Raw genomic sequence first — 13,200 nt, 5'->3', positions numbered from 1 at the left:
CCCTCCCTATCCCACCCCTCTTTGTCGTCACAAAGCACCAAGCTGATCACCCCGTGCGATGCAGCTGCTTCCCGCTAGCTATTTTACGTTTGGTAGTGTACATATATCCATGCCACTCTCTCACTTCGTCCCAGCTTACCCTTCCCCCTCCCCCTGTCCTCAAGTCCATTCTCTACTGAACTTGTGAGATTATAGCCTGGAATACACTCTGGAAAATGCTGACATTAAAAAACAGACATGGGTCCGGAAATTAAATAATTTTGGAAAATTTTTCATCAAGTAATATACCAATTGCTTTAATCACCGAGAAATTGTGTAGGACCCATAACAGGCAGCTCTAAAATCTAGTGCCTCTTCATAGCAGCAGTATTCCTAATAGCTGAAAAGTGGCAACCACCGAAATGTCCATTAATTGATAAATGGGCAAACAACATGTTGTATATCCATATCATGGAATATTATTCAGCCATAAAAAGGAATGGAGTACTGATACCTGCTACAATGTGGATGGACCTTGAAAACATTACGCCAAGTGAAAGAAACCAGACACAAAAGGCTCCATATTATATGATTCCATTTAAACAAAATGTCCGGAATAGGTAAATCCACAGAGACAGAAAGCAGATTAATGGTTTCCAAGGACTGGTGGGAGTTGAAAATGAGGAGTGGCTGCTAATGGGTATGGGTTTTATTTAAGGGATAAGGAGAACATTCTGGAATTATATAGTGATGATGGTTGAACAATCTTATGAATATATTAAAAACCACCAAACTGTACACTTTAAAAAGGTGACTTTTAGAGTATGTGAATTTTATTTCAATTAAAAGAAATCCAGGATCCCATCATACCAAATGGTTATCTCTCCCATATTATAGGAATTGAGAACAACACACCTTTTCTTGTCACAATTATATTTAATGAAGATAGTAGCTGTTATTTACATAAGATATACATACATACAATTCCTACACATTAAATGTAGCCTAATTGTGAAAACAGGAAAAAATGTACTCCAAAATTACATACTAAATAAAATAAATAAAAAGTAATTATTTGGCACAATATCTATCATGTAGCAAATAAATAACTCTATACCATTGATTGAACTATTTACAATCTATTTGAAAGTGCAAAACAATTGCTGAAAATTAAAATATCTGTGATAACATTTAAGTCCAGAAAATATGTGGGTTTTTTAAATCAGTAACAATAATTAGCCAATAGTAAAGGTTTTTATAATGCCCAGGAAAATAATTTTGAAAAATGTTTTCTGAATATTGTGCTCTTTTGAAGTATCTTTTTTTTTTTTTTTAATCTTAACACTAGCAATTTTAAGAACCTTGGAGTTTCTCAGTGGAATTCTTATATATGTACTCCTGATTTGTAAGTTTAAAAAAGTTACATTGTAAACATAAATATTATTCTATATGTCATTCAGAAATTACAGACCAGTCCTCCCTAAATTAATTACATAAGCAGACAGAATGTTTTATAGTAATGTGGTCAGGTACAATTCCTTCAGAGGTAAGACTATGAAGATGGAAGAATATAGTCTCTAATTTGGAGTTACACGGATTCCTCAACACCTTCCAAAAACTCCATGCTCAAATCAAAATGTTGAGTTAGAAATTATGAAACTATACCACCAATGATGCAGCCAAATCAATACCATTTGTAGCACATCTCGTCCTGTAAACACTCCTAGAAAAAAATATCAGGAGCTTGATACTTCTCTTGACAATGATATTTCTACCATGCTCTTCATGTTGGTCTTATTTTATGTTTCAGCAAAGAAGATGGCACAACTGGAAATAAAACACGGTGACTACAAACGGGGGATTCCTAAGCTAGTGTGTGCAAGCTGTATGCAAGTCAAAGAATTTCTTCTTTTGTCATGACGCTGGTAAGCTGAATGCAGCACTGAGATGTCTCAGGATGGGTTTTTGCTTGTTTTATAGAATTCTCTAGTGACAATACAGTCATTACTAGCATACATGGCATTTCTGAAAGATTGTGGACTGGAGGCAAACCGTTGTTCTGAGCACTTTAAATGTCTATGGTCGACGAGGCTCTAATCTGTGTGACATCTGTGATAAAGTTCTCTGGTTGTCAATCACATTTAATTGTCGTACATAACTCCGGACATCCTGATGGTTTTTATTAGCCTGAGCTGCATCAGGATCTGTTGAAAGAGAAAGGAGCAGGATTAGCATTGCATAATATATGCATATAAGATACAGCTTTATTTACTCCAACTTTTTCATTTATCATGAATTCCTGGGTTCCATCAAGACCTTTCAACACGCTATATTCATTGAAATGTTTCTACTTGGATGTTCCATCTCCTCCCTCCCACCCTATTCTTCCCTGGAATCACATATTTTGATCATTTTCCTTTGCATTACATATTGTAAAAAAAAAAAAAAAAAAGGCACCAAATAAAAGTGAAAGCATCGCCTGACAGCCCTGGTTATACATTAAAATTGTTTGCCCTTGCCATCCCACCTGTGTCTCACACTCCCTTTGATCCAGATGAGGACTAATGGCAAAAAGACATAGTTTTCATTAGCTCCTAACAAAAGCACTTAACACCTGGGCTGAACTGAAGCAAGCGAGACTAGTAAGTCCGACTCCCCTAATTACTTGCATACAATATACGGCATTACTGCATAGATTGTGTGTTCTTAGAGACTGTCCATACTCAGAAAAAAAAAAGAAAAATCAACTCGGGCTGAAGGCATGACTTCTGCCAGACCTTCAATTCTCTGACGCTATTTGTTCTGAAATCCCAATTACCATTCTATTCTCATCCACTTCCCAAAGCACTCGAGCAGCAGAGCTATCTGAAGTTAACCAATTTCCCTAAAACTAGGCTGAAAGAAGAATCAAATGCTCAGATCCCTACACAGGGAATAGACATGAATGAGGAAGGCCATTGGACAGTGGTGAACTGGAAACACAGTTCCCTTCAGAAGTGACTACTCAGCTCTTGCATGCTGATGCCATGTGGGAATCTGCACCCTGAGTTGCTGGATCTTCCTATTTTTCTAGAGAAATGAGAAATCTGGATTTCTTCCCTGGGAATCCTTCCATTTGTGAATGGTGACATTATTTCACAATAAAAGGGAAAAAAAGCTCCGTTTAGATCCAACACCTTGGCCATGGTCCATGGGCAGCCTCTGCCCTGTGGATCCCTGGTGTGGGACACTGGGAGTGGCCAAGCCAGCCTGGACTCTGGACCAGTGTTCTTTCCGCCATAGCACACTGCCTTCTGCAGTCCATCTGTTCTCTTTAGATCCACACACCACTCCCAAAGACAATTAGAATGCCATCTGCATGAGGGGCGAAGGGGAGTGCTGCAGGTCTGAACACAGAAAAGCAGAGAAAAGATACAAAGGCCCCCACTCGCTCTAAGAAGAAACTCATCAGTATAATTATCACATATAAATAATACCACAGTGTTTAATTTCCTCACTTGTCACTGGCTGTGTACTCTACATTTACAATATACTGTAATTACATTGTACATATTCCCACAATGTTTATGAATCTATTCTTATAGCTTTATCTATAGATTTTTGACTTCAGAGCTAAGCAGCTGTTGTTTACCAGCAGTTACTGATAACTTCAACAATTGCAGTGGAGATTTGTATAGATAAAATTTCCCCCCATGACTCTAGGAGATATAGGAGAATGTAGGATTTACTTCCAAAGAAGTTTATAGAACAAAATATATTCTATCTTGGTTCTTCTCTGGTTCTTGGACCTCATGGAGAACCTTCTCAAGGCTTTGAACCCTCTTAGGCACACAGCATTTGTGTTCAATTTCAGGAGTTTCCTAGAACCCCCTGAAGGGCCATGGATTCTAGGTTATAAACCTTTGTTGTGTAGACTGGCATCACTTATCTGTTCTCATACTCACTTGTATAACTGCCTTATGATCATGTCTTTATACATATAGTAAATCACTAGACGAAGAGATAGGAGAGACTTTAATTCTGGCAGAATCCACATAAGATCGGTTGATGAGGTGCAAGGCTGCACCTTTTGGAAGGAAGAGGAGGCATAATCATTTGAATCAATTTTTTAAAGATCTTGCTCCCCGAGTCAAGACTATTTTTCTAGATTTCTGCCCCACCCCCGGGCATTAAAAAATGAATGTTTAGCAGTTCTGGTATCCTCTGTTAGCAGACCCTCGCTTTGGGCCAGTCCTGTGCTAGGAAGAGCAAAGATAGCTCTGACGAATAAAACAAGAAGCTTTTAGTCTCTGAGCACTAGGTTTATTGGAGGGGATGGTACTGGTAGCCTTGCAGTCATGTCCATGTCAAATTATCATGTTAACTTAATGAGCCCAATGACTTCAATGACTCATACAATGAAGTTAGTAGCACAAAACTTTACAGGGGCTACCTTCTCACTCCCAGACCAGCTGGAGGGAGCCAAAGCTCCAGCCCCTATCTGAAGTCCCAGTCCAGAGGAGACAGTAGCACTGGCCTGGCAGGGTGATCTGCTGCGACCATGCAACTTAACTCCCAACAGTTTAAACTTGCTATTTATTATCAGTGACGGTTTTATATTAAAGCATTGTATTATACCAGTTTTTGTACAGATTTAAGAAAAGCACCTTAATTCACCTAGAAATACTAGAAATATAATATGAATTCCTGCTATGGGACCTTTCACAAATGTGCTTATAGACATTAATGCCTTCTCGCAACACCCCAAGAGACAATAAATATTATCTTTCCCAGTTTATAAACGACAGAATGAGTCATTACGAGTTGATGTGAGTTTCTCAACATGAAGCAGTGAGTCATAAAGAGAGTTGGTTAGAGTCAGGATTTGTTGGCAATCATGCCTTAGTTGTCTATCCATTCTGGAAAGAGCAGATGAATTCTCTAAATTCATTCATAAAATAATATTCTTATGGTTATTTTAAATGCAAGGCCCCTATCCCATGGGATTCATGGTCCAAAGTGTCTCTGACACCATCAAATATTGTCCAGACTTCTAGAATGTCTCAGTAGCCTCACTGAGAAGGACTTAGCCACCAAGATCCATATTGCAGCAGCATTAACTTACTGAAGGGTTGGCTCCTGCAGTATCTCACCGTTCTGGCAGTATTTGCAATCATGCGCTAAAAAGAAGAAAAAGAAAAACTGAAATGCAGGTAAACTTAGTGTAGAATCCAAAAAAGAAAACAAGCCATTATTTATTTCAGCAATACCTGGGACCACGAGGAACAGCAGGTTCTGAGATGTGCATTATCTGGAGGCAACTGGTTGACGTATAACCTGTTTAATCACTTGAAAGAGGCACCCACCCCCGCATGCCCCCCTCCCACGCATACAAGGTATTTGTCAGGTGAGGAATACTAGTGGCATAACTCTCCTCTAACTGCTTGTTCCTCAAGACGTAAAAAGCAGGCTGTTGTTCCTGAGAAATGGACCTTACTCCTCAGGACTAGTTTTTACCATCCTTTCTTGAGGTCACTGTGGATTTGCAAGAGAATTTGTAACTATTCTAGATCTGGAGAATGGTTAGCTTGTCAAGTTCCTCACAGTAAACAGGACTCAATAATGAGGTGTTTGATGATATTGATGGAACAATCATAGATATTCTATCGCCACATTTTTCCTATACACTATGCATTATTAACCTTTCTCATCTTCCAGCAAAAGTGTGTTTTAATGTTCACCTTAATTATGTGATTCCCTCCCTCCTTCCTTCTTCATCCTTCCTGATTATAACACTAACACATGCATATTTTAGAATAACGTTTCAGACAGTAACTTCAGTTATATTTTGGTACATTTCCTTCTAATACTTTAAAAAATACATAAGCATGTTTTTCAAAAAATGGAAGTCATAACATACATGTTTGTTTTGATCTGAATCTTTTCATATGGCATTATGGCTCTTTTCCATGCCATTTGCATTTTAAAATCCTTTTTAAATAAGCAGGTATTCAGTCATGTGGATGGATCATAATTTATTTAACCTTTGTTAATTTTGTCATTAAGCGATCTCAATTTCTAAGTTTTGGTTGCCATAAAAACTTATAAGGAAACCTTTTGAACTGCGCTCAACTTAGTTAAAAACAAAAAAAGAAAGAAGGAAAGAAATGAAGGACAAGAAACATAAGGAAAAATATCAGTGAGACTGAAGCACTGTTTCTGGGGCACCATGTACATTTCTTGCTCGTCGTATTTTAAGGGTAACTGTGTAACATCTCAGGACACGGGGGCCCCCAGTAACTGTGTAACGTCTCAGGACACGGGGACCCCCAGTCTCTGTGTAACATCTCAGGACACTTTTGCTCTCAAGGTGGTCCGCAGAGATGGTGGATTAATTCTAACACTGGCAGAAAATCTGTTAAGGCTCCAGCCAGGAAAAGAGACTTTCTAATCTCTGAGTGGCTATTTAATTCCAGTCCTTGCTTTTTTCTCTCCTGGAACCTTGGCTTGCCAAAATACAGAAAATGGCTCTGAGAAAACTGATGTACTGTTAAAAGAAAAAAAAAATCAACTTATTTGGCAGGGAAATATTTTCATAGAAGAGTTGGAACTTTACAAATATATGCAGGTGAACATTCATAATACCTCACTAAATACTACTGCTCTGAGGCCTCTGGCATGCGTGAGGTGACATCTGTCTGCACTGGGTAATTTCTCATACACAAAGAGGCACTTGGAAAAGTTAGAACTTCACTTTCATAAAGGTTCCTGCAAACCAGCACGTCCGTTGATCAGCATGAGAAATATATTACAAATACCTCCAAGAAAATGTAACATACAGTGTATAATTAGCCTCTGATATATGGAGCCCTGAAATAAACAGTAACTACGATAATTTTCCTGCTAATTTGCTTTAAGTTGTTTTTTCACTTCTCCAAAGGCTTTGTATCTGAAGGGCACAAGTATATTCCATGTAGAATTATTGTAATTCTTCAGATATTGAATGGAGTGTAATTACTGAAAACCCTGGGAAATGCTGCCAGTATGCCCCTCCAAAGAATAATAAAACAATTAGCAGGGGTCAGAAACCTCTTCCTATACCATTTTGTAGGGAGTAATTGTTCTGCTTTTTAGTTTTGAAAGCTAAAACATTTCATTCTGACTTTCGTTTTGGACTGCTCTTTACAGCTATACTCTGAGGCTTCATAATTTTTAGCTCATTATGTAGTTTAAAACGTGAGAACAATTGTTTAAATCAGTAATTTCCAGCTCTGGAGTTCATTCTACCTTTCTAAATCTTTGATTAATTTTAACAATGGTTTTAATTTTGACGTATCCCTTTTAATTGTACTCAAAGATAACTTCAGTTTAACTTTGCAATCCAAATCTGGCTTTGCAGTGAGGCCCATTCTTTCCCTTTGAGATGGCTGCACAATAATGTAATATGTAAACCCTTAGCAACAGCACCCGGACTCCACTAGCACTGCTGGTCAGTGCAGTTACAGAATGCTTTCACAAGGCCAAAGAAGGGTTAACTTGATATTTCTAACCTCACCCTCTTTTGCACCCACTGACACATGCAATATTTAATATGCTGCTAACAGCTACAAGGTGCTTTCCTGGGGCTGCAGAAGGAGACTTCAGAAGGCCCCTTATTCATTTGTCTCCAGGGGGCCTAAGGCCATCAAAGCCTGCCTACAAATAATGGCTCCCCACTGTTTAAAGGCATCAGCAACGAGGAGCTCATCCCTATCCCCCTTTGCTTTTCACCCCACTAATCCTAGTTCTGAGCTCTGGAGCCACAACACATGTGTTTAGTTCCGCTCTAACGGGACAGTTCTTCAAATACTTGAAGACAGCTATCACGGACATCTCTTCACCCCCAAGTCTTTTTGGTTCAGCCTAAATTTTCCCACTTTCTTCAGCAGTTTCTCACAAGTTTCAAGTATCTTGTAGATAGTGTCTAGCGTGGTGCCCTACCCTAAGCAAATCACAGAGTGCAGAAGAAACACGATTTTCCTTCCTTGATCTAGATGATGCTACACATCGAAGTCCACGATTTTAAAAAAGCCACACTGCTGACATCTGAACTTATAGTGAATTAAACCTCTCAGCCCTCTTCACTGAGCTTCCTTCTCTATAGATGTGCAGATGGTTTCTTGGAGCAAAGTGGAGGATTTTGCATTTATCTCCACTAAGAGCCATCCAGTTAGTCTTTCTATTCTTCTGCAGGCTTAAGCCTCACATGTCATTTCTGACAGCAGATGACTGTTTATTCATTGCTGTTCCCAGTGAGGGTTGGCAGAAACTAAGGTTAAAAGACATAGGCTTTATTATCCAACTGCCACAGCAGGGATGAAGCCAAAAGTTATACCCTAGGCTTCGTGGCGCTGCCAGAGCACGCTGGCCTGCCTGGAGCAGGCCAGGCAACTTTCCTACCATGCCAGGCCAGTGGGAAAATACCTGATCACTCCAAAGCAGAGCTTCTCATCTTTTTTCTTTTCCCATCCCAGCAAACCTGAGGTTATGGCACACTCCTATTAGTAACTGGCTTGTTAAAACAGTGATTTGTAATTCAGGGGCAAGGTGAGGGGACTGTGTTCCTTTAGAAGGCACCTGAATCAGTGCAGGTGGGCAGTGTGAGCCCCTCTTCACACCTGACTTGACTCTGATACAGCCCCACCCCCTGCTGGGAAGCCCCACCTTAGGGTCTGCTCGTCAGCCTGCCCTGGAGGATGCTAGCCAAGAAAGTGGTCCACAGTTAGAATGCCAGGCTTCCCCTTGGGAATCCACATTCCAAATTTCCCACAGCCACCACTTTCCTTGGGACTAATTCAAAGTACAGGTTTTCAGAGCTTATTTGCAAGAATTAATATGTTCATACAGTTTTTCATCTACAGGGCTGAGAGGTGGACCCAACTGAAAGCTGATGAATCTCCCTCTGGACGTGAACTCACACAGGGAAGCTCAGAAAGCAAAAATAAGGTAGCAAGAGAAGGCTTCTGTATAACTACCCTCAGGTATTTATTTCTTCTTCTTCTTCTTTTTTTTTCTTCAGTGTTTATGTATTTATTTGGAAGTAATGTCAAACTTCCAGAAAATTCGCAAGAGGAGTCCAAAGAGCTCGCGTACAACCTGGAGAATGACTCTAAACAAGAACAGCCATTTTAAGGGCACTTCCCAGGCGTTGGGCCTGTCCTATTCGGCAGCTCACCGGGACAGCTGACCAATGTGAGAGTCTGATCTGGATGAAGGCATAGACAGTGCATGCCCAATGACACTGTGTCAGGTATTTCTTTCTTTATCGAGCTGAAAACAGAGCGACTCAGAAGCAGATGTCCTGCCTGGGGCCTGAGTTGCAGAGTGACCAGCACAAAGATGCTGTCCAGAGAGGGAGTGGCCAGCTGTACGCACTTGAGCCCGGCCCAGGAGAGAGGCCCTGAGGCTGTGGTCCCAAACACAAATCTCCCTCAAGCTCGGATGCAAGTAATTCCTTCTCCTTGAATCCAATGAGGGGTCAGAGGGGGCTCTTCTCAGAGGGGGTCCTCGGGGCCCAGGCCTCCCCATTTACCTTCTGTGGCACCCTCCCCTTAGGGGCAGGCTGGCCACCTTACACCTTCATTCACTACTATCCAGATGGTCGATGACCCGCCAGACCTCCCCAGCCGTCTCTGGCTTTTCTGGCCAGCTCTGTACAGACTCTTGTGCCCCGTCTAAGCTCTCCTGTCCCTGAAGAGGAGTGGACTTTTATGTCTGTTTTTCAAGTTCAGGCCAGCAGGCCCTCCAGGCAACACCACCGTGCACTGTTCCTCTCCCAACCTCCTACGCACAGCCAGCTGCCAGACGAGCCTGCCTCTTCTTAGGCCACGCCCTCTCTCTGCTCCAAGTCCCTTGAGAAGGTGCTCCCAGATGTCAGGCGTCTTCCGAACGCCTGCCCTCAGAGGTTTTTGTCTTTCCTTCTGTTGCCCCTTGAGATCTTTGCCCTCCTTGTTCTTAACGTTTGTAAATTGCTTTTTCTTTTCTTCTCTCTGCCCCTGCTCATTGGACTCTGCCCCCGTCCATATACCTATCAAATCTAGGATCTCAGTCAACTACTCCCTGCTTACCATGTGTAAAACCACATTCACACCATTCTGGTTATTTCACTCAGACCCTCATATATTTGGGACAAGAATTTTTTTCCACATGTATATCCAGAAATGTATCTGTCTCTCACCTGCAAAGACTGTGCCCATGACAGCAACCAAGTGGAATTAAAGGCAAGGTGAGGACCAGAGATAAAAGATAAAATGGCCCAGGAGCTGAGACAGTCTTCGCCGTATGTATCCCTGAGGAAGAACCCCAGCCCCTGTTCTGGCATATCGATCTTTAATATCCAAGAGGTGAGTGACATACAGATACAAGCATGTAACAGGCATGATGCTCATGGTATATTGTACATACGATGGCCATGGGGACATGGCAGCTCAGGTGTCTGTGCAGGCGCTTGCAGAATATTGTGCATCTCTGCATGCAGGGAAGGACACTGAAGGACTGACACAATTAGCGCCACAGGGAGGCGGGTGGACAGAACAGTGTCCAGTGAGGAACAGAAAGCTAAGGGAGCCATTTTGCATAAGGTTTCGGTAACATAAAATGCTTGGGACATTCTGCTTAGTCAGATTTTCTAATAAAATAGAAAATGTTTTTGGATTAAATCTTTGTTACACAAATTCCTTTATAAATGCTTTAGTGTACTGTCCTATCTCACTAAGTCCAACACCGGAATATAATTGGGTTATTCTTTTACTCAACAAATACTTTTACTCAAGTATTTCTTGCATACTTATTATATGCCAGACAGCTTTTGGGGTGCTAGAGAAACCAAACGGATAAGATACTTGGTCTAGGACATTTACATTCAGAAGACAGGGAATGAAGAGGCAATAAAGATCATCTTAGAATGTGAAACCAGCTGTCAAAGCAAGGTTATCTGTTGAGATCCAGCTGTCTGGCAAGGTGTGGATGGTAGAAGAATATTTGAAGGATGGTCAGGGAAGACTACTCGGAGGAGGGACACATGAGCTGAGACCTGAATGATGTGAAAGTGTCAGACTGGTGAAGACTGAAGGAAGACAGTTTTGGGCAAAGGTAACAGCTAGTGCAAAGGCCCTGAGGCAGAAAGGAAAAGAAAGAAGGTTGGTCTCACCAACTTGGACTGAATACAGCGTAGATGAAGTGTGAGATGAGGCTGGATGGGGACTCAGGGTAACAAGTCTGGATTTGATTATATTATATTGTATTTAACACGGTTTTATTTTCCTCTGATACAGGAAATTACCTCTCTTTGCGTTTTGCTCTTTCACATCTTTTTTTAAATTGAAGTATAGTTGATTTACAATATTGTTTGTTTCACGTATACATCAAAGTGATTCGGTTATGTATATATATGTAAATACCTATATTCTTTTTTTTCAACTATAGTTTATTACAAGATATTGAATATAGTTCCCTGTGCTATACAGTAAATCTTTGTTGTTTATCTTTTTTAGTGTGCATCTGTTAATCCCAAACTCCCAATTTATTCCTCCCCCAACCCTGCTTCCCCATTGGTAACCATAAGTTTGTTTTCTATGTCTGTGAGTCTGTTTCTGTTTTGTAAGTAAGTTCATTTGTATCATTTTTTTAGATCATTTTTTTAGATTCCACATATAAGTGATATCATATGATATTTGTCTTTGTCTGGCTTACTTCACTTAGTATGATAATCTCTAGGTCCATCCATGGCAAATGGCATTAATTTATTCTTTTTTATGGCTGAGTAATATTCTATTATATATATATATAATATTTTATTTATCTGTATATACCACATCTGCTTTATCCATTTATCTGTCAGTGGATATTTAGGTTGCCTCCATGTTTTCGCTATTGTAAATAGTGCTGTTATGAACACTGGGGTGCGTGTATCTCTTCTAATTAGTGTTCATCTTTTCTGGATATATGCCCAGAAGTGGGATTGCTGGATCATATGGTAGCTCTATTAGTTTTTTAAGGAACTCCATACTGTTCTCCATAGTGGTTGTACAAATTTACATTCCCACCAACAGTGTAGGAGGGTTCCCTCTTTTCCACACCCTCTCCAGCAGTTATTTGTAGACTTTTTGATGAAGGCCATTCTGACCAGTGTGAGGTGGTACCTCATTGTAGTTTTGATTTGCATTTCTCTAATAATTAGCAATGTTGAGCATCTTTTCATGTGCTTGTTAGCCATCTGTATGTCTTTCTTGGAGAAACATCTATTTAGGTCTTCTGCCCATGTTTTGATCAGGTTGTTTTTCGGTTATTGAGTTGTATGAGTGGTTTGTATATTTTGGAAATTAAGCCCTTGTTGTTTGCATCGTTTGCAAGTATTTTCTCCCATTCCATAAGTTGTCTTTTCATTTTGTTTATGGTTTCCTTTGCTGGGCAAAAGGTTATAAGTTTGATTATGTCCCGTTTGTTTATTTTTGCTTTTTCTATTGCCTTGGGAGACTGACCTAAGAAAATATTGCTACGATTTATGTCAGAGAATGTTTTGCCTATGTTCTCTTCTAGGAATTTTATGGTGTCATGCCTTATATTTAAGTCTTTAAGCCATTTTGAATTTACTTTTCTGTATGGTGTGAGGGAGTGTTCTAACTTCATTGATCTATATGTGGCTGCCCCACTTTCCTAACACAACTTGCTGTAGAGGCTGTCTTTTCTCTGTTTTGACATCTCTTTTATTACTGTTTTGAACTAGTTTATACCCTTTATTGATTTTTAATACTTCATGTGTTTATGTTTTATTTTCTTAACTGCATATAATCTCCTAAAAGCCAAGGACTACTTTTTGGATTCCTTTATGTTTCCTAGCAAAATTCTTTGCCTAGACACTCTACACATATTTAATTGCTTTGAAAAAACATACCCTTTGGAAAATCTGCATTTAGCCCAGTTCATGTGTTCTATATAAAGAAGTAAACTTTCGAAGTCCTTTGGTAGATTTCTATTGTGTTGGAAAGGTCTGGGAATTGGGTGGATTTGAACACTTAAAGATTTTTATTTGGAGATTCTTTTTTCCATAGCTTGATATAAGTCCAGGGCTCTAACCGTGAATCTTGTACTGTTATTGATGATAGAAGACAAGTTGTTGCTAATAATGTAACGGCATGATTAGTGATACAGAAATATAAGGGTTCAAAACATTGCTCTTCCTTTATGAATTAGCTTCTATTACTG

The 13,200-nt window shown here is 40.0% G+C and overlaps 1 protein-coding gene across 1 annotated transcript in view; it reads right to left on the bottom strand.

The window, feature by feature from the left end:
• Nucleotides 1-2,055: 2,055 nt before the first annotated feature.
• The window catches only part of RAPGEF4 (Rap guanine nucleotide exchange factor 4), a gene marked incomplete at its 3' end in the record, with an annotated part of 310,629 nt that continues 299,484 nt past the window's right edge, over nucleotides 2,056-13,200 (bottom strand). The window contains 2 exon segments of the mRNA XM_079709744.1: nucleotides 2,056-2,183; nucleotides 5,084-5,138. Coding sequence (XP_079565870.1) covers nucleotides 2,056-2,183; nucleotides 5,084-5,138 — 183 coding nt within the window.

The sequence above is a fragment of the Hyperoodon ampullatus genome (genome assembly GCF_949752795.1).
Source record: "Hyperoodon ampullatus genome assembly, chromosome: 8".
Lineage (NCBI taxonomy): Eukaryota > Metazoa > Chordata > Mammalia > Artiodactyla > Ziphiidae > Hyperoodon > Hyperoodon ampullatus.
The sequence above is the reverse complement of the archived record's forward strand: the minus strand, read 5'-3'. Positions and strand labels throughout refer to the sequence as shown.